General features: G+C 48.3%; 1 protein-coding gene across 4 annotated transcripts in view; it reads left to right on the top strand.

Moving 5' to 3' along the window:
• The window catches only part of EML1 (EMAP like 1), a 197,211-nt gene that overhangs the window by 40,538 nt on the left and 142,731 nt on the right, over positions 1-13,942 (top strand). For 2 of the 4 annotated variants that reach the window (XM_060161729.1, XM_060161561.1), the window contains exon 1: positions 12,468-12,602. The exons of 1 other annotated variant lie outside the window; for it this stretch is intronic. In XM_060161729.1, the coding sequence (XP_060017712.1) occupies positions 12,536-12,602 (67 nt within the window). In that variant the 5' untranslated portion in view covers positions 12,468-12,535. Of the gene's footprint in view, positions 1-12,394; positions 12,603-13,942 lie in introns of those variants that run through there. One more of the 4 variants, XM_060161470.1, reaches the window with a different exon arrangement.

The raw sequence follows: 13,942 nt of genomic DNA, 5'->3' as shown, positions 1-13,942 counted from the left end.
TCTCTGTGTTGTCTGTTTCCTCATATTTCCCTGCCCTTTTTTCCTTTTATATTTTTTCAACTGTTTAGAGATCCTTGGCTCTCCATTCAAATTTTAGAGACGAGCATTCAAAAGCTGCATGAGGCTCTGAGTCCACAGATGAGATTTGTCCACAGGAGGACTTGTCAACAACTGTGATTCCTGACCTTCCTGACCTCCAGGTCTTTTCCCAAGAGTTTGTCATGGTCCCTAAAGAAGGGTCTTCCACACTCTGCCCTGGACGGCAGACACTGGGCTGCCAGGATGCAGGAACTGAGGATGGGAAGGGGCTGGGGCCAGGTTTCACCATTCAGCATTAGGCTATCACTTCTTTCTCATTTCAGAGTCTTCCCCCCTGGCATCCATTTGTGCTGAGAACACCTTAGTACACCTGTTTCAGAGATTAAACCTCCAATCTTCTGCAGGGAGAGGAAGGAGATTGGGAAGGGGTTTAACTGCTTTTGTATTAGTCACCTTGGGTTGCCATAACAAAATATCACTAACTGGGGGTCTTAAACATCAGACATTTATTTCTTGAAGTTCTGGAGGCAGTTGTCCTCTCAGGGTGAGAGAGAGAGATCTCTTCCTCTTCTTATAAAGTCACCAATCCTATCAGATTAGGGCCCCACCCTTATGACTTCATTTAATCTTAATTAACTACTAAAAGCCCTAACTCCAAATACAGTTGTCTTGCAGGTTTGAGCTTTAACATAGGAATTTTGGGAGTACACAATTCAGTCATAGCAGCTTCTTAAGCAGACTGTTGGCCAATCTTCCTGTTTTTTTTTTTTTTGTTTTTTTTTTTGTTGTTGTTGTTGTTGGCTGCATTGGGTCTTTACTGCTGCACAAGGGCTTTCTCTAGTTGTGGCGAGCTGGGGCTACTCTTCGTGGTGGTGCATGAGCTTCTCATTGCAGTGGTTTCTCTTGTTGCGGAGCATGGGCTCTAGGTGTACAGGCTTCAGTAGTTGTGGCATGCGGGCTGAGTAGTTGTGGCATGCGGGCTTAGTTGCTCCGCAGCATGTGGGATCTTCCCAGACCAGGGATCAAACCTGTGTCCCCTGCATTGGCAGGCGGATTCTTAACCACTGTACCACCAGGGAAGTCCAATCCTCCTGTTTTCAGCCTCTCCTGTGTTCCCACTTCCATAGTCGTGCTGTCAGTTCCTGAATCTTTGCTGGTTCTCTGGTGGGAAGTGGGGTGCTCCTTGGTTGTCCCCAGCTTGCTGGCTTCAGTTTCAGCTTGTTTGGGGCAGATGAGACCACACCTCTCCTTTACCTGTTTACCACTGTGAAGCTGTACTGAGGTTGTCCCCTCTTCCATCCTCTTTGTCCCATGGGTATGATGAGTGTCCCCAGATGTGGAGACAAATACGCACGATCCGTGTGCTGTCTTTCCCTAGAAAGTCACTGTTAGAACTTCCTTACAAGGATGATCATGTTGCCAACAAAGATTTGTTGAACAAATGAATGAAACCTCACATTTTCTGCAGCATCTCACCCATCTCATCCTTCTGACCCTCCTCCCGGAAGACATGCCATTCCTCCTTCTTTCCCAAGTGACCCCCCCGCCACACACACACACAGTGTTCTCTGGAAGTCTGTTCCAGCCACCACCTCCCTTCTCCTTGAATTGTAACCAGTTCTCCTTCCTCTGACCCTTTCCTCCTGACAAAGCCCCTTCTGGCCATGCTGCCCCACAAGGTGGGTTTTCCAGTTCTTTTCTCCTTTCCCAGCCTGACTGCCTCTTTCCTGGCCACCACTGGCCCTCAGGCCTTGCTACAGCTCATCTGTCCGGCCTCTGTGTCCCCAAATGCATCCTCATTGCCAAGGCCTCGGCCTTCTCCCTGCACTCACCTCTCTTCCTGACATCCCACTCCGTCCCTCTCAGAGTGAGACACTCCTCTGGCGTCTTCTGTATCAATAACCTGGTCCGACTGGCCAATTCCCCACCCACCTGGGAGGATGGCTGCTGGCCACACCCAGGCTCTCACTGCCTTACCTGGAACTAGGCCTGTGGCCCACTAGTTTGTCCTGTGATTCCTGGTCCCGTTTACCTGCAGTTCCCCATCAAATTTCCTGAAGCACAGCTTAATAGTGAGGCTTCCAAGGGGCTCCTCATTGCCCATGGATCAAGTCCAACCCCTTAGTGAGGGGTCCTAGGCCCTCTGCAGTGCAGCCTGATACCTCCTGTCTGACCTCCTTGTCCCATCCTTGACTTGAACAGAGCTGGATGGCTCCTCATTTCCCAGACACATTGGGTGTGCATTTCTAGCCTCTTACTTGGATGACTTTAGCTCCTCCTCTCCACTTACTTCATCTCTCAGATCCATCAAAGCCAGAACTCTGGTCCCATCCAACACCCCCAACCTGGATTCCTTCCCTGTCTGCCCTAGCCCCTGAGGGTTCGGTAATCCTCATGCCTTCATTTATCTCAAGCCCAAGGAGCAAATACTTTCTTCACACGTACTGTTGGTAAGTTGGACCTGGGGTCTGCACCCCACAGAATGAGGTCCATGGCCGTACCCTATCTTGGGGTGTTCCTCTTTCTTGTCCCCAACCAGGCTGTCAGTTTTTATTCTTGGGTAAATCTTCCGTCCTTCCCCCAGGCTCTCTTATCCCATCCTCAGCTGCTGAGGTGGTAGTTCAGGGCAGAAAAGCAAGGTTTGGGACCTGACAGGATCAGATTTAAATCCTGCTCTACCTCTCACCAGCAAGGTGACCTTAGGCCAGGCACCTGCCCCTCTGCACACAAGGGAGTTTCCCTACACATAAAATCGAGGCAGTACTACCTTCCCCACAGGCCTATGGCACGGAAGGTGACTGATGCATGGACAGCACTGGCATTCTCCCCCAGTGAGCTCCTGGGTGCCTTGGTCCCCTCCTGTGTGTTCCTATGGTGTTTACTCCCCTCCTGGACGATGAGACCCTCAGGGGACAGGTGTTGCTCTAGTCCCGTTTGTGTCCCTTGCTCCCAGCACAGAGTGGGCACTGAGTGTGTGCAAACAAGTGAGTCAATAGTCAGCACCCAGCAACCATCTGTGATGAAGAACACACAGGGAGCTATATTCCATATCTTGTAATAAACTATAATGGAAAAGAATCTGAAAAAGAATATATATATATATATATATATGAAACAGAATCACTTTGCTGTACACCAGAAACTAACACAACACTGTAAATCAACTATACTTCAATTAAAAAAAAAATACAGTGAACAAGCCCATGACGGGGGGAGATGGAAAAGCATCTTACCAGTGATCCCTGCTCAGAAGACCCTTTAAACCTTTGCCTTAATCAATGCGATAACTAGAGTCTGCAGACCATAGGCAAATATATTAGCAAGGGTTCCAGGATGTTTTGTTAATTACAAGTAAGCATTATGTATCTCAGCCACTGGGGTGAAAAGGGCTCTGATGGGGGTGGTAGGAAGGGACCAGGCAAACCTCAGAAGCGGGCTTTTTACTTGACTTTCCTGATAGGTAATTCAGATTTCCGGCAACTTGTTTTTATTTCTTGCAGTTTTGCTGCTGTGAGGAAGCTGAGGGTGGCATTGTAAATATAACTGTATGAACCTCAATAATTTTTTTCAATGCATTATATGGGTATAGTCCACATCTTTCCATATTAGCTAGGATGACTATATAATCTGTCATCCAAACTAGAATACTTCAGGGTCAAAGGGGGATTATTATGCCAGTACACAAGCATAAACACGGCTGCCCCAGCACACTGGGATGAGTAGTTGACCTAATATTAGAATATTTACTCTGTAATCAGTGAGTGGTATGCCGAGAACTGCCATAAAACCTCACAGGTGACACAATGGAGCAAATGAACAAAAATTCCTGAAAATGACATTTTTCGGTGGAGACACCACAACGGAAATTTCGTTTGCCATCCACTGCAGTACTGGCATTACTGTACGGATAAGGGACGCTTTTAACACTGAGTTTCCTAAATGGAATGCCATTCTGAAAAGAGAAAACCAGGAATTCCCTGGTGGTCCAGTGGTTAGGATTCTGAGCTCTCACTACCTGCAGCCTGGGTTCAGTCCCTGGTCGGGGAACTAAGATCCCGCAAGCTGTGCGGCACGGTCAAAAAAATAATAAACAAATAAAAGGATTAAAAAGAGAGAAAAAACCAACCAATATTGCTTTTAATTTTCCACTTCACTTCAGACACTGCAAAATATGTAAATTTTTTTGATCAACGCAAATCATTAAGAATGCTTTTCCGTTGCGGAGCACAGGCTCCAGACGTGCAGGCTCAGCGGCCATGGCTCACGGGCCCAGCCGCTCTGCGGCATGTGGGATCTTCCCAGACTGGGGCACGAACCCGCATCCCCTGCATCGGCAGGTGGACTCTCAACCACTGCGCCACCAGGGAAGCCCAAGAATGCTTTTGATTGGCTAACTTACTGAGGGAAAAAACCCCATGGGTTTCTTAGATAACAAGGAGTTTTCATATCCATTTGGACTATTAGCAGATTATCTGTGGGAGGCTCAGAAGTTCATGGTTCTGCAGTGTCGACATTTTTGTGATAGGATAATGAAGTTGATACGGCTGTGTTTATTACACAGAGCGCTGCTTCTGGTCCGGTGCCTCTTGCCCACCCCAGCCCATCCGGGACCAGCACTGCACAGGTAGTCAGAGAGCTGGGTTCACCTTTGTGAGACGAGTTGCAAGATCTGCCTCCATACGCGGGGATGAGGCTCCCAGCCTGGTGCGAGGCCCGGGAGAGCGCTAGGAGGACACGTGTTGGCTGCTGCGGGAGGGGGAATGAATACAGAGCGAAGAGCCGCAGCCCTGCCCCCACGGAGCCCCCAGCTTCTACAGAGCTTCAAAAAGCAGGTTGGTTTAGCACAGAGGAACGGTACCGACAGCCATCCGCGGTGGAGGGGGCAGGGACTCTGGCTGGACAGAGCGGGCGTAGCTTAAGAGCTGAGCCCACAGAGGAGCGGAAGGATATTTCCGGGAAATCATGTAAGTGAAGCCCCAGGGGCAGATAACTGCAGGGTGTTTCGGGAATGAAAAGCAGAATGAGGGACTTCCCTGACAGCCTAGTGGTTAGGACTCTGCGCTTTCACTGCAGACGGCCCAGGTTCCATCCCTGGTCAGGGAATTATGATCCCACAAGCCATGCGGTACAGCCAAAAAAAAAAAAAAAAAAAAAGAAAAGAAAAAAGCAGAATGGATTGACTGAGGCAGAGAATGGGGGCCTCGAAGGACTCTGAAAGCCAGTCTGCGTTATCTCGGACTTTGCGGGTTTCTTTTCCTCCAATAAGGAGAATAATCTTTAAACTGGGAAGAGTTGAAGAAATGTCCCTTAGGAGAAATTGTCAAGAGCCCAAGATAGGTGAGAGATGGGGGCAGGCGGGTGGTGCTTAGTGACTGGGAATCCAGTCTCTAGGCCTCCACAAACTTTCTCGGATTTGGCCAGATGGGAGTCACAGAAAACTGGGAAGGGAAAAATGTCATAATTTTCCAAAAAGCAGAATAAGTTGGGTTCTGGAAAATACAGATAATAAATTTGATATTAATATTGGTTCTGAGCAAAAATTTTAACAGATTTTTGAAGAGCTGGTGTAAACTCACTTGGAAGGAAATGTTGTTACGAAGAGGCAAACCAAACTTATTCCCTCTTTTCACGGGGTTACCAGGCTGGATGTACAAAGCGTTGGTAAAGAGCCTTCCCAAAACCCTGTGGAAAGTACAGAGAAAAATAGTCTGGGCTAACAGACAATTGGGTGACTTGATATTTAGTTGGACAGACACATCCAGAGTACTTATAAAAAGATCAGTGGAGATGCAGCTGGTGAGGTGTGGCCGATGTGAGAGCTCCACGCCTCCGCCAGCCCCACCCTGTGCTTCTAATGTGTTTACCAACTACAAGGGTGAATAAGACATTAGTGGGTTTATTACAGCACATTCGCTGCTGTCACAATGCTGATGTGTTATATACCAGATTCAAGAGTTTAAAAGATTTTGGTTCGTTAAAAGGATGGATTGAAACAAATCAAATGACGTTTTACAGGGGTAAAGATAAATCTTATCTTTAGATTAAAAATTTTTTAAAAAATCAATTAGCTCAGTACAGGTTGGAGACGACCCAACAGTAATGCATTTGAAAAAGACTGATAGGTTTATAATTGACCAGAAGTTCAATATGAACCAACAACATATAGCCTGGCTGCTCAAAAAAAAAAAAAAAAATCAATACAGAGTTCTGTTGTATCAATAGAATCATAATCTCCAAGTTATTTAAGGGAACTGCCACTCAGGTCACACACACACACACACACACACGTTCCTACGAGACAAGGCTGATTGATGTAAGGGATGCAATCGGGTACCAGTAGATGTGAGGGGGCTGTAGGGGGCTCACCAAGCCCTCCCAGATGAGGCAGCTTCTCCGCTGGCAGGCAGGGAGGTGGGCACTCAGCACTGGGAAACGGTGTGGGCAGAGGTCCAGAGCACTCACGTGCATGGCACGTATGAGAGTCGTGGATAGGGGTTGCCGTGTATGTGGTGTGGCAGGAGCGTGTCGGATGCCAAAGACAGCGTTTGTGGCAGGAACACAGACAGACTGGAAGTCCACACCAAGATGTGTGCACTTAATGTGGCAGGCATCAGAGAATGAAATGATGTCGTTAACCCCTCTTTGGGCAAGTTAACCCTGGAGTAACAAAGCAGAGGTGGGGATATCGGGACACAGGCTGTTCGAGCACCATTTCAGAACAGACAGCAGCCTGCGTCAGGACAGAGGGAGATTAAACTGACCAGACAAAAGCGGGATCAATGAAGGATGCTTTGGGAAGGGCGATTTGGGATAAAAATAACCAACAATCTTTTTAATAATTCAAGCTCTTCAACTTTGAAATGAGCCGAGTGACCGTTTGTCAGGGATGTTGCAGAGAAATACTGCTGCGTCAGCAGGCAAGCTGGGGACAAAGGAGTTTAATATTCTTTATTGATGTCAAGAATCTGTGATTAGCTCTCATTTTATGGAGTAACAGTCTTATCATGAGAAAGTGTATTTTATATTTTATAATTTAGTATCAGTGATGAATGGTGTCCTGAATCTCTGGAATATCCAATTCTTGACTTCGAGATTCTATACTAACTGTATTAGTTCGTCAGGGCTGCTGTAATGAAGTACCACACACCAGGAGGCTTAAACAACGGAAATTTATTATTTCATAGTTCTGGAGGCTAGAAGCCCCAAATCAAGGTGTGGGCAAGGGCTGGGAGGGAAGGATGGATTTCAAGCCTCTCTCCTTAGCTTGGAGACAGCCAGCCATCTGCTCCCTGTGTCTTCACATGGTCTTTCCTTTGTGTGTGCCTATGTCCTAATTTCCTCTTCTTATAAGGACACCAGTCATATTGGATTAGGGCCCACCCTAATGAGTTCATTTTAACTTGATTATCTCTGTAAAGACCCCATCTCCAAATAAGGTCACATTCTGAAGTACCAGGAGTTAGTACTTCAACATATGAAGTTGGCGGGAGGGGGCACAAGTTAACCGAAAACACTGAGAGGCAACTTCTCTGCTCTTAGAATAAAATCAGAACCCCCTGTGAACAGGCCACCCCGTCTCCCACCGCGGTAATCTCAGCTCCCCAGATGAGCCTTATTGGCCTGAAGCAACGTCCACTGGTTCTTTGCCCACTGCTGCTTTGTGCCCTCCTTTCATGCCTCAGTCCAGTTCAGACCCTCCACAATAATCTGAAACCCTTCCTCTGGTTTTGTTTCATAACACTTACCACAATTTGTAATGATGTATTTATTTGTACGATTGTTATATGTCGCCTACAGGGAGAAATACATTTTACATCCCAACTCAGCACACATACAGACATTTCAAGTAAAGATCAATACTTCAGGTAAAAATGCTTGTTCTTACTATGTTCAATGCACCTTGATATTTCCTATTTCATCTATTTTTTCTTGTAGTAAGATACATACAACATAAAATTTGCCGTTTTTACCACTTTGCAGTGTATACCGTCCAGTGGCATTAAGTACATTCACACTGTTGGACAGCCATCACCACCATGCATCTCCTGAACTTTTTCATCATCCTAACTGGAAATGCAGTCTCCATTAAACACTAACTACCCCCCGCCCCCTCAGCCCCTGGCAGCCACCATTCTCCTGTCTGTCTGTATGAATGTGACTCATCTAGGGACCTCATATAAGTGGAATCATGCCGCATTTGTCTTCTTATGACTGGTTTATTTCACTCAGCATAATATCCTCAAGGTTCATCCATGTGGTAGCAAGTGTCAGAATTTCCTTTCTTTTAAGACTGAATAGTATTCTGTTGTACGGATATATCCCATTTTGTTTCTCCATTCATCCATCGGTGGAAAATGGGTTGTTTCCACATTTTGGCTATTGTGAATAATGCTTCTATAAACATGGGTGTACAAACATCTCTTCGAGACCCTGCTTTCAATTTCTTTGGGTATATACCCAGAATGGACTTTTCTGTTTCTTTTTTACAAAAATTAAAGTATAGTTGATTCTGTTTCATTTTTTAAAGTGCTCAATGACTTTTTTTTAAAATTTATTTTAATTTTTGGCCGCGTTGGGTCTTCGTTGTTGCGCGTGGGCTTTCTCTAGTTGTGGTGAGCAGTGGCTTCTCTTGTTGCGGAGCACGGGCTCTAGGCGCGTGGGCTTCAGTAGTTGTGGCTCACGGGCTCAGTAGTTGTGGCACAAGGCTTAATTGCTCTGTGGCATGTGGTTATCTTCCCGGGCTGGGGCTTGAACCTGTGTCCCCTCCATTGGCAGGCGGATTCTTAACCACTGTGCCACCAGGGAAGTCCCTGATGTGACTCTTTAACTTCATGACACCTGCAGTTTGGAAGACACTGTGTTTTGTGTGATGTATTCCCAGCCTCTGCATGGTTCCTAGTCCTGTAGAACTATTTTTGGAGGAATGTTGAATTAAACTATAGATGCACAAGGCTTTACATTTCTGGGTATTTTTTTATTACTTCTCCATGAATAATGGCTACAGAGCTCCCATTTTCCTTTCTTTTTCACATGTTGTACAAATGCTGCTATTAATGCCACTGAAAGCTATGGTTATATTGTCCTAGAGAGCATACATCATTTATGACAACAACATGTTTTGGACTCAGGCCATAAATTATCTCAAAATGACGTGGAATAACAGTCTGTTAAAATGTTTGGGCACAAAATCTCACATTATTAATTAGGTTTTCAGAGATTTTCCTTGAACTTTCTCCATAAGTCTTTTAAAAATGCTGTGTAGATTATACCTAATTGACTTAACATGCATATCCTTGTAATTACACTAAAATTTGCCCCTTTTAGAGTAAGGCTTTTATCACTGTGGGAAAAAACAGAGCTGTTTAATACTCTAGGTTAAGAGTGTAATGATGATCTTTATCATCTCAAAAGCAGTGGACTGTGTTCTTATTGTTATTTGTAACTTTGCTCTGGTGGAAGTAAAGTCCTCTAAGAAAATCTCCAGCTCAATTCTTCTTCGTCCCACTTCTGAATTTTCTTTATTCCCCAACCTTCCTTTGTTGGGGCCACCAAATATCATACCTTTAACATTATAGATCAGGAATGCTAACATTCTTAAAGAGAATCACCTTTTGATCATTTATTCATGATTATCACTTCATTTCCAAGTTTGAGAATGCCACATATCAATTTTTTAATACCAATTATCCAAAATATCCTGACGTATAAAACCACAAAGTAGAGCAGCGATAGCAGAAAGATCGGACTAGAAGGGAGGAAAGATGGGAAATGAGAAAAGAGAGAAGGGCCAAGTTCAAATGTGTACGTGTGCTCAAAACCCCTCCTGCACAGTACCCGCCTCTTGCTTTCGGGATGCAGAGGGTCAACCCGTACTGGGCGGGGGTAGAGGCTTCATGTGACGCTTCTGCCACCTCTGCGCTCTATATTTGGCACCTATCTCCTCTCCCTGTCAAAGTTCTGAAATGTGCACCTACATGTGCTCTCCTCTTTTTTTTTTTTTTTTTTTGGCCACGCCACGCGGCATTCAGGACCTTAGTTCCCCGATCAGGGATCGAACCCATGCCACCTGCAGTGGAAGTGTGGAGTCTTAAGCACTGGACCACCAGGGAAGTCCCCATGTGCTCTCCTTTTGACGTCCAGCAGCCTGGCTCCGGTCCCCACTGCTTCACCAAGATGCTCCAAGTTACCTGGGAGCCCTCTGCCACCAGACCCAAGCCCTTTCCCCAGGCTCATCCTCTTTGACCTGTCCTCTAGAGAAACCTGTGAAAAAGCCCACCTCCTTGCAAATTGCTGTGCTCTTCGCTTAATGAGACAACCCGCTAGGCTGATCGTCCTGCCTCTTTGACAGCTCCTTCGGAATGTCCTTCTCCCTTTCCAAGGGTCTTCCCAGCTCCTTTCTGACCTTCCATTCTTTCCTTTACAGTTCATGTACAGCCTCTCTGCTGACAATTCCCACATCCCCATTCTTTCACTGGCCAGCTGGTCTGCATCCCCCGTTGCTATGGGGCATTTCTAACAGGAGGTTTGCTGTCCTTGCTTGCTTGGCCTCTCTGTCTCTCCAGCTGTATCGTCCTGGAGCAGTTTCCCTCTGGCTGGTCCCTCAGCCATTCTTCCCTCTGACTGTCTGGGCCCTGAGTGTCTGGTTTCTGGAGCGCTGCAGACACCCTGGGCTGCTCCAGCTTCAGGGCACGGCCCCCGTGGTCCGATTCACACTCAGACTCATCTCTAACACTGCTCGTGCCAGCCTCCCTCCGCCTGCTGCCAGGTCTGGCTCAGGCTCCTCTGCTGGCTCTCGGGACCTCTCTTACCGTGCCCCTCTCTCCCTCTGCGCACTCATTTCCCACTTTCTATATACAGGATGTCTGCTCTTGTCCGGCCAGCCCTTGGCCTGTCAGCAGGCCCTGCTCCTTCTCTCCTCCACAATCACTAACGCTGCCCTTCAAACACCAGGTCACAGTCAAACCCACAGCACCTGCAGCCCTTGAGCGAGCCCCCCACCTCCCCATGTACTTTTCCCATTAACAATCCCTCTTGTTTTCTCTGCTTGGTTTCCCTGACCGGGACCTGGATAAGGGCTTCAACCTCTTCCTTCTGCCCACAGCATCTAATGCCAGTCATGCTATCCCATGTGCCAAACACACCAGGCACACCACCAGAGTCCCATCCCTGACAGCATCTTCTGCTTTTGCAAAGACAGGCCTCTATCCGCCTCTGAACCCCAGTGAGGCCCCCAGGTTTTCCTAATAGTAACTTTTTACTCGGTTCTCATTTCACCTACTTGTGTTCAACCTACAGGAATTAACACCTACAACTCGGACCCACTCAGAATTTTACATGTAAGTGAATTATAACTATTGTGTAACCGGGAGCATAAATGTTATGCGGTCTGTTTTGGACAAAGCCAGAGGATCACCAAACTCATATTCTTCTCTCTTGCATCCTGATTTGTTATTTGCCAGCATCTTTACTTCAGGCCATGGGCACTGAAACTCAAACCATTAACCTGGCATGTGTCCTCAGGGAATGGAAAAGTTACAAACCCGTGGATTTGTGCATTTATCTCCTACTATGATATTTTGTCCCAACTCTTCGTCTCTCTGAGATAGAGTAAATACAGATTTCCGTGGGTCCTGTAACAAGCTAACAAGTGTGTAATGTGACAAATCTGCACCCCAGGGGCTGATCAGAGGGGGAGAGAACAGAGCAGATGTTTTAGCTCCTTTAAAGGCCGCAGCCTTTCCAGCCTGACATTACCAGGGCCTCTTTTTGAAGTGGGAACCGCATCTTTTATCGGCCCAAGAGCGGAGTTACAAGCCCTGCGCTAATTCTCACTCGAGGCAGGGCCATGCTGCGGCGGAAGACGTGCGGAAAGAGGGGCGAGCCTCGCAGGACGTGGCCAAAAGCGGAGTTGCTGAGACGTGGAAAGACAGCCGAAACGAGCTCGCGAGCTGTCCATGTTTGGTCCCGGAGCCGCCCGCGGGCGCGGTGATAGCGCCCCCGGGGAGCGTGGTCTCCGGCGTCCGCAGGAGGGGTTGCCCTGGACGGGTCGACAACCTCGCTCCCCGCGCGCCCACTCCCACGTCTCCGCCTCTCCTTTGTCCCCGCGCCCCCCGCGTCCCGCCCTCCTGGGGGGCGCTAGCGACCGCGCGGGGAGGCGGGGCCTGGCCGCGGCGCTCCCGCAGCATCCCGGCCCCGGCCGCGCGCCGCCCTGGGCTCCCGGGACACGGCAGCCCCGCCCGGCCGCGTCCCCGCCCCGTCCCGTCCCCGCCCGGCCACGTCCCCCGCGGAGGCCGCCCCCTGGCGGGCAGAGCGGGCGCCGGGCTAGCGCGGCGGCGGCGGCGGGCCCGGGGTTGCCATGGTAACCGGCAGCGGCCGCCGCCACAGCAGGGCCGGCCCCAGCGCCAGCGCCGGCCGCGGCTCGGCGCGGCTCAGTGTGGGGGTGAGCGGCGGCGGCGCGGCCGGGCCGGGGAAGCGGGCGCTGCCCGGCGGCCTCAGCATGGAGGACGGCTTCTCGAGCTACAGCAGCCTGTACGACACATCCTCGCTGCTCCAGTTCTGCAACGGTGAGGGGCGGCGGCCGGCTGGGCGGGGGCCGCGGCCGGGAACGGGCCGAGGGGCGAGGCCGGGCGGCCGGGGAGGCCGTGCAAAGTTGCTGCGGAGGGGCGCGCGGTTCCCGCCGCCGCGGGCGCATTGTGCTGGGCCGCGGGCCCCGGGCCGCGCCTCGCTGCGCCCCCGCCCCGCCCCGCCCGGCTCCCGTTCCGGCTTCGGCCAGTGCGCGCGGGGCGGCCGATCCCGAGGAGACCCGCGCGAGCGCACCGGCCGGGCAGCGCGCGGGGAGGCCCGGCCGCCCCGGGGCTCCGGGGACGTGTTGCTTTCTGCTTCCAAACTCACATCTGTTTGGAAATGTCTGGATGAAGAACTCGGAAAACAAATCACTTAATAACGAAACACTCCTTCGAGGATGTGCGCAGTGTTTCTCGCGGGTGGACCCTCAGGATCCATTCAGTTCTACTTTGATGAAATCATCACACTTTCATGCAATCTAGAGCTTTTTAAATGGACAAAGTGAACCAGGCTTAAAAGTGTTTCGACTGTTTTGTTTACGAGGTGATAGATTTATTTATTTATTTATTTATTTTTACAGGAAGGAAATATTAATAGCTACCAATATGGCATCTTTAAAAAAATATAAAATCCTACATGCTTGAAAGATTTTAATCTCCCTAGCAGGGTTGAAAAAGATTTTCACAGCAGACTGCATAGTTTATCAGAACATGATGTGTGATAATTCATGCACAAAAGTTAACCATACAGTTTTTTATAGGTCGGATTTACCGCTTTATTAGAGGATCCCAAAAGTTTGTTAAAGAAAAAAAAATGTGTGTTTTATGGAATTTGCTTATGGTGCAGTCGGAATAACTTGGAATTCTAGATGCTTTGACAACTCGAGCAATTTATTTTGCAGTTGTAATTGTGATTTAGGGGAATTTTTCTAGTTATTCAACACCTGTTTGCAAATTGGAGGTATTAGCCTTGGCAATAAAGATCACTGGGTTGATTCATCCTCTGTAATGATATTTTAATCTCTGGTGAAATTTATCATCTTTTTCATGGAAGAGTGTATATTCTGATAGCTTGGGCAGCTTATAATTGTCCTATTAATCACATGTGAGCCTTCATTAACTTGTAATGCCCTCTTCAGTGGAAAGGAAGAAAGTTTGGGCTCTCTCTCCACATTTAACAACATTTCAGAGTTGAAGGCAGACAGAATGTATTTGGTACTCTACTGGACACTGGAATCCTTTATACAATACATAGTTTAGAGTCATGGGAACGGTTTTACTCTCCACATATTGGAGCAGTTGTTTGGGGCTGGTCATATTGTTTCTAAACAGCCGCTCAG

Source organism: Lagenorhynchus albirostris, chromosome 1 (assembly GCF_949774975.1).
Source record: "Lagenorhynchus albirostris chromosome 1, mLagAlb1.1, whole genome shotgun sequence".
NCBI classification, from domain to species: Eukaryota; Metazoa; Chordata; class Mammalia; order Artiodactyla; family Delphinidae; genus Lagenorhynchus; species Lagenorhynchus albirostris.
The sequence above is the reverse complement of the archived record's forward strand: the minus strand, read 5'-3'. Positions and strand labels throughout refer to the sequence as shown.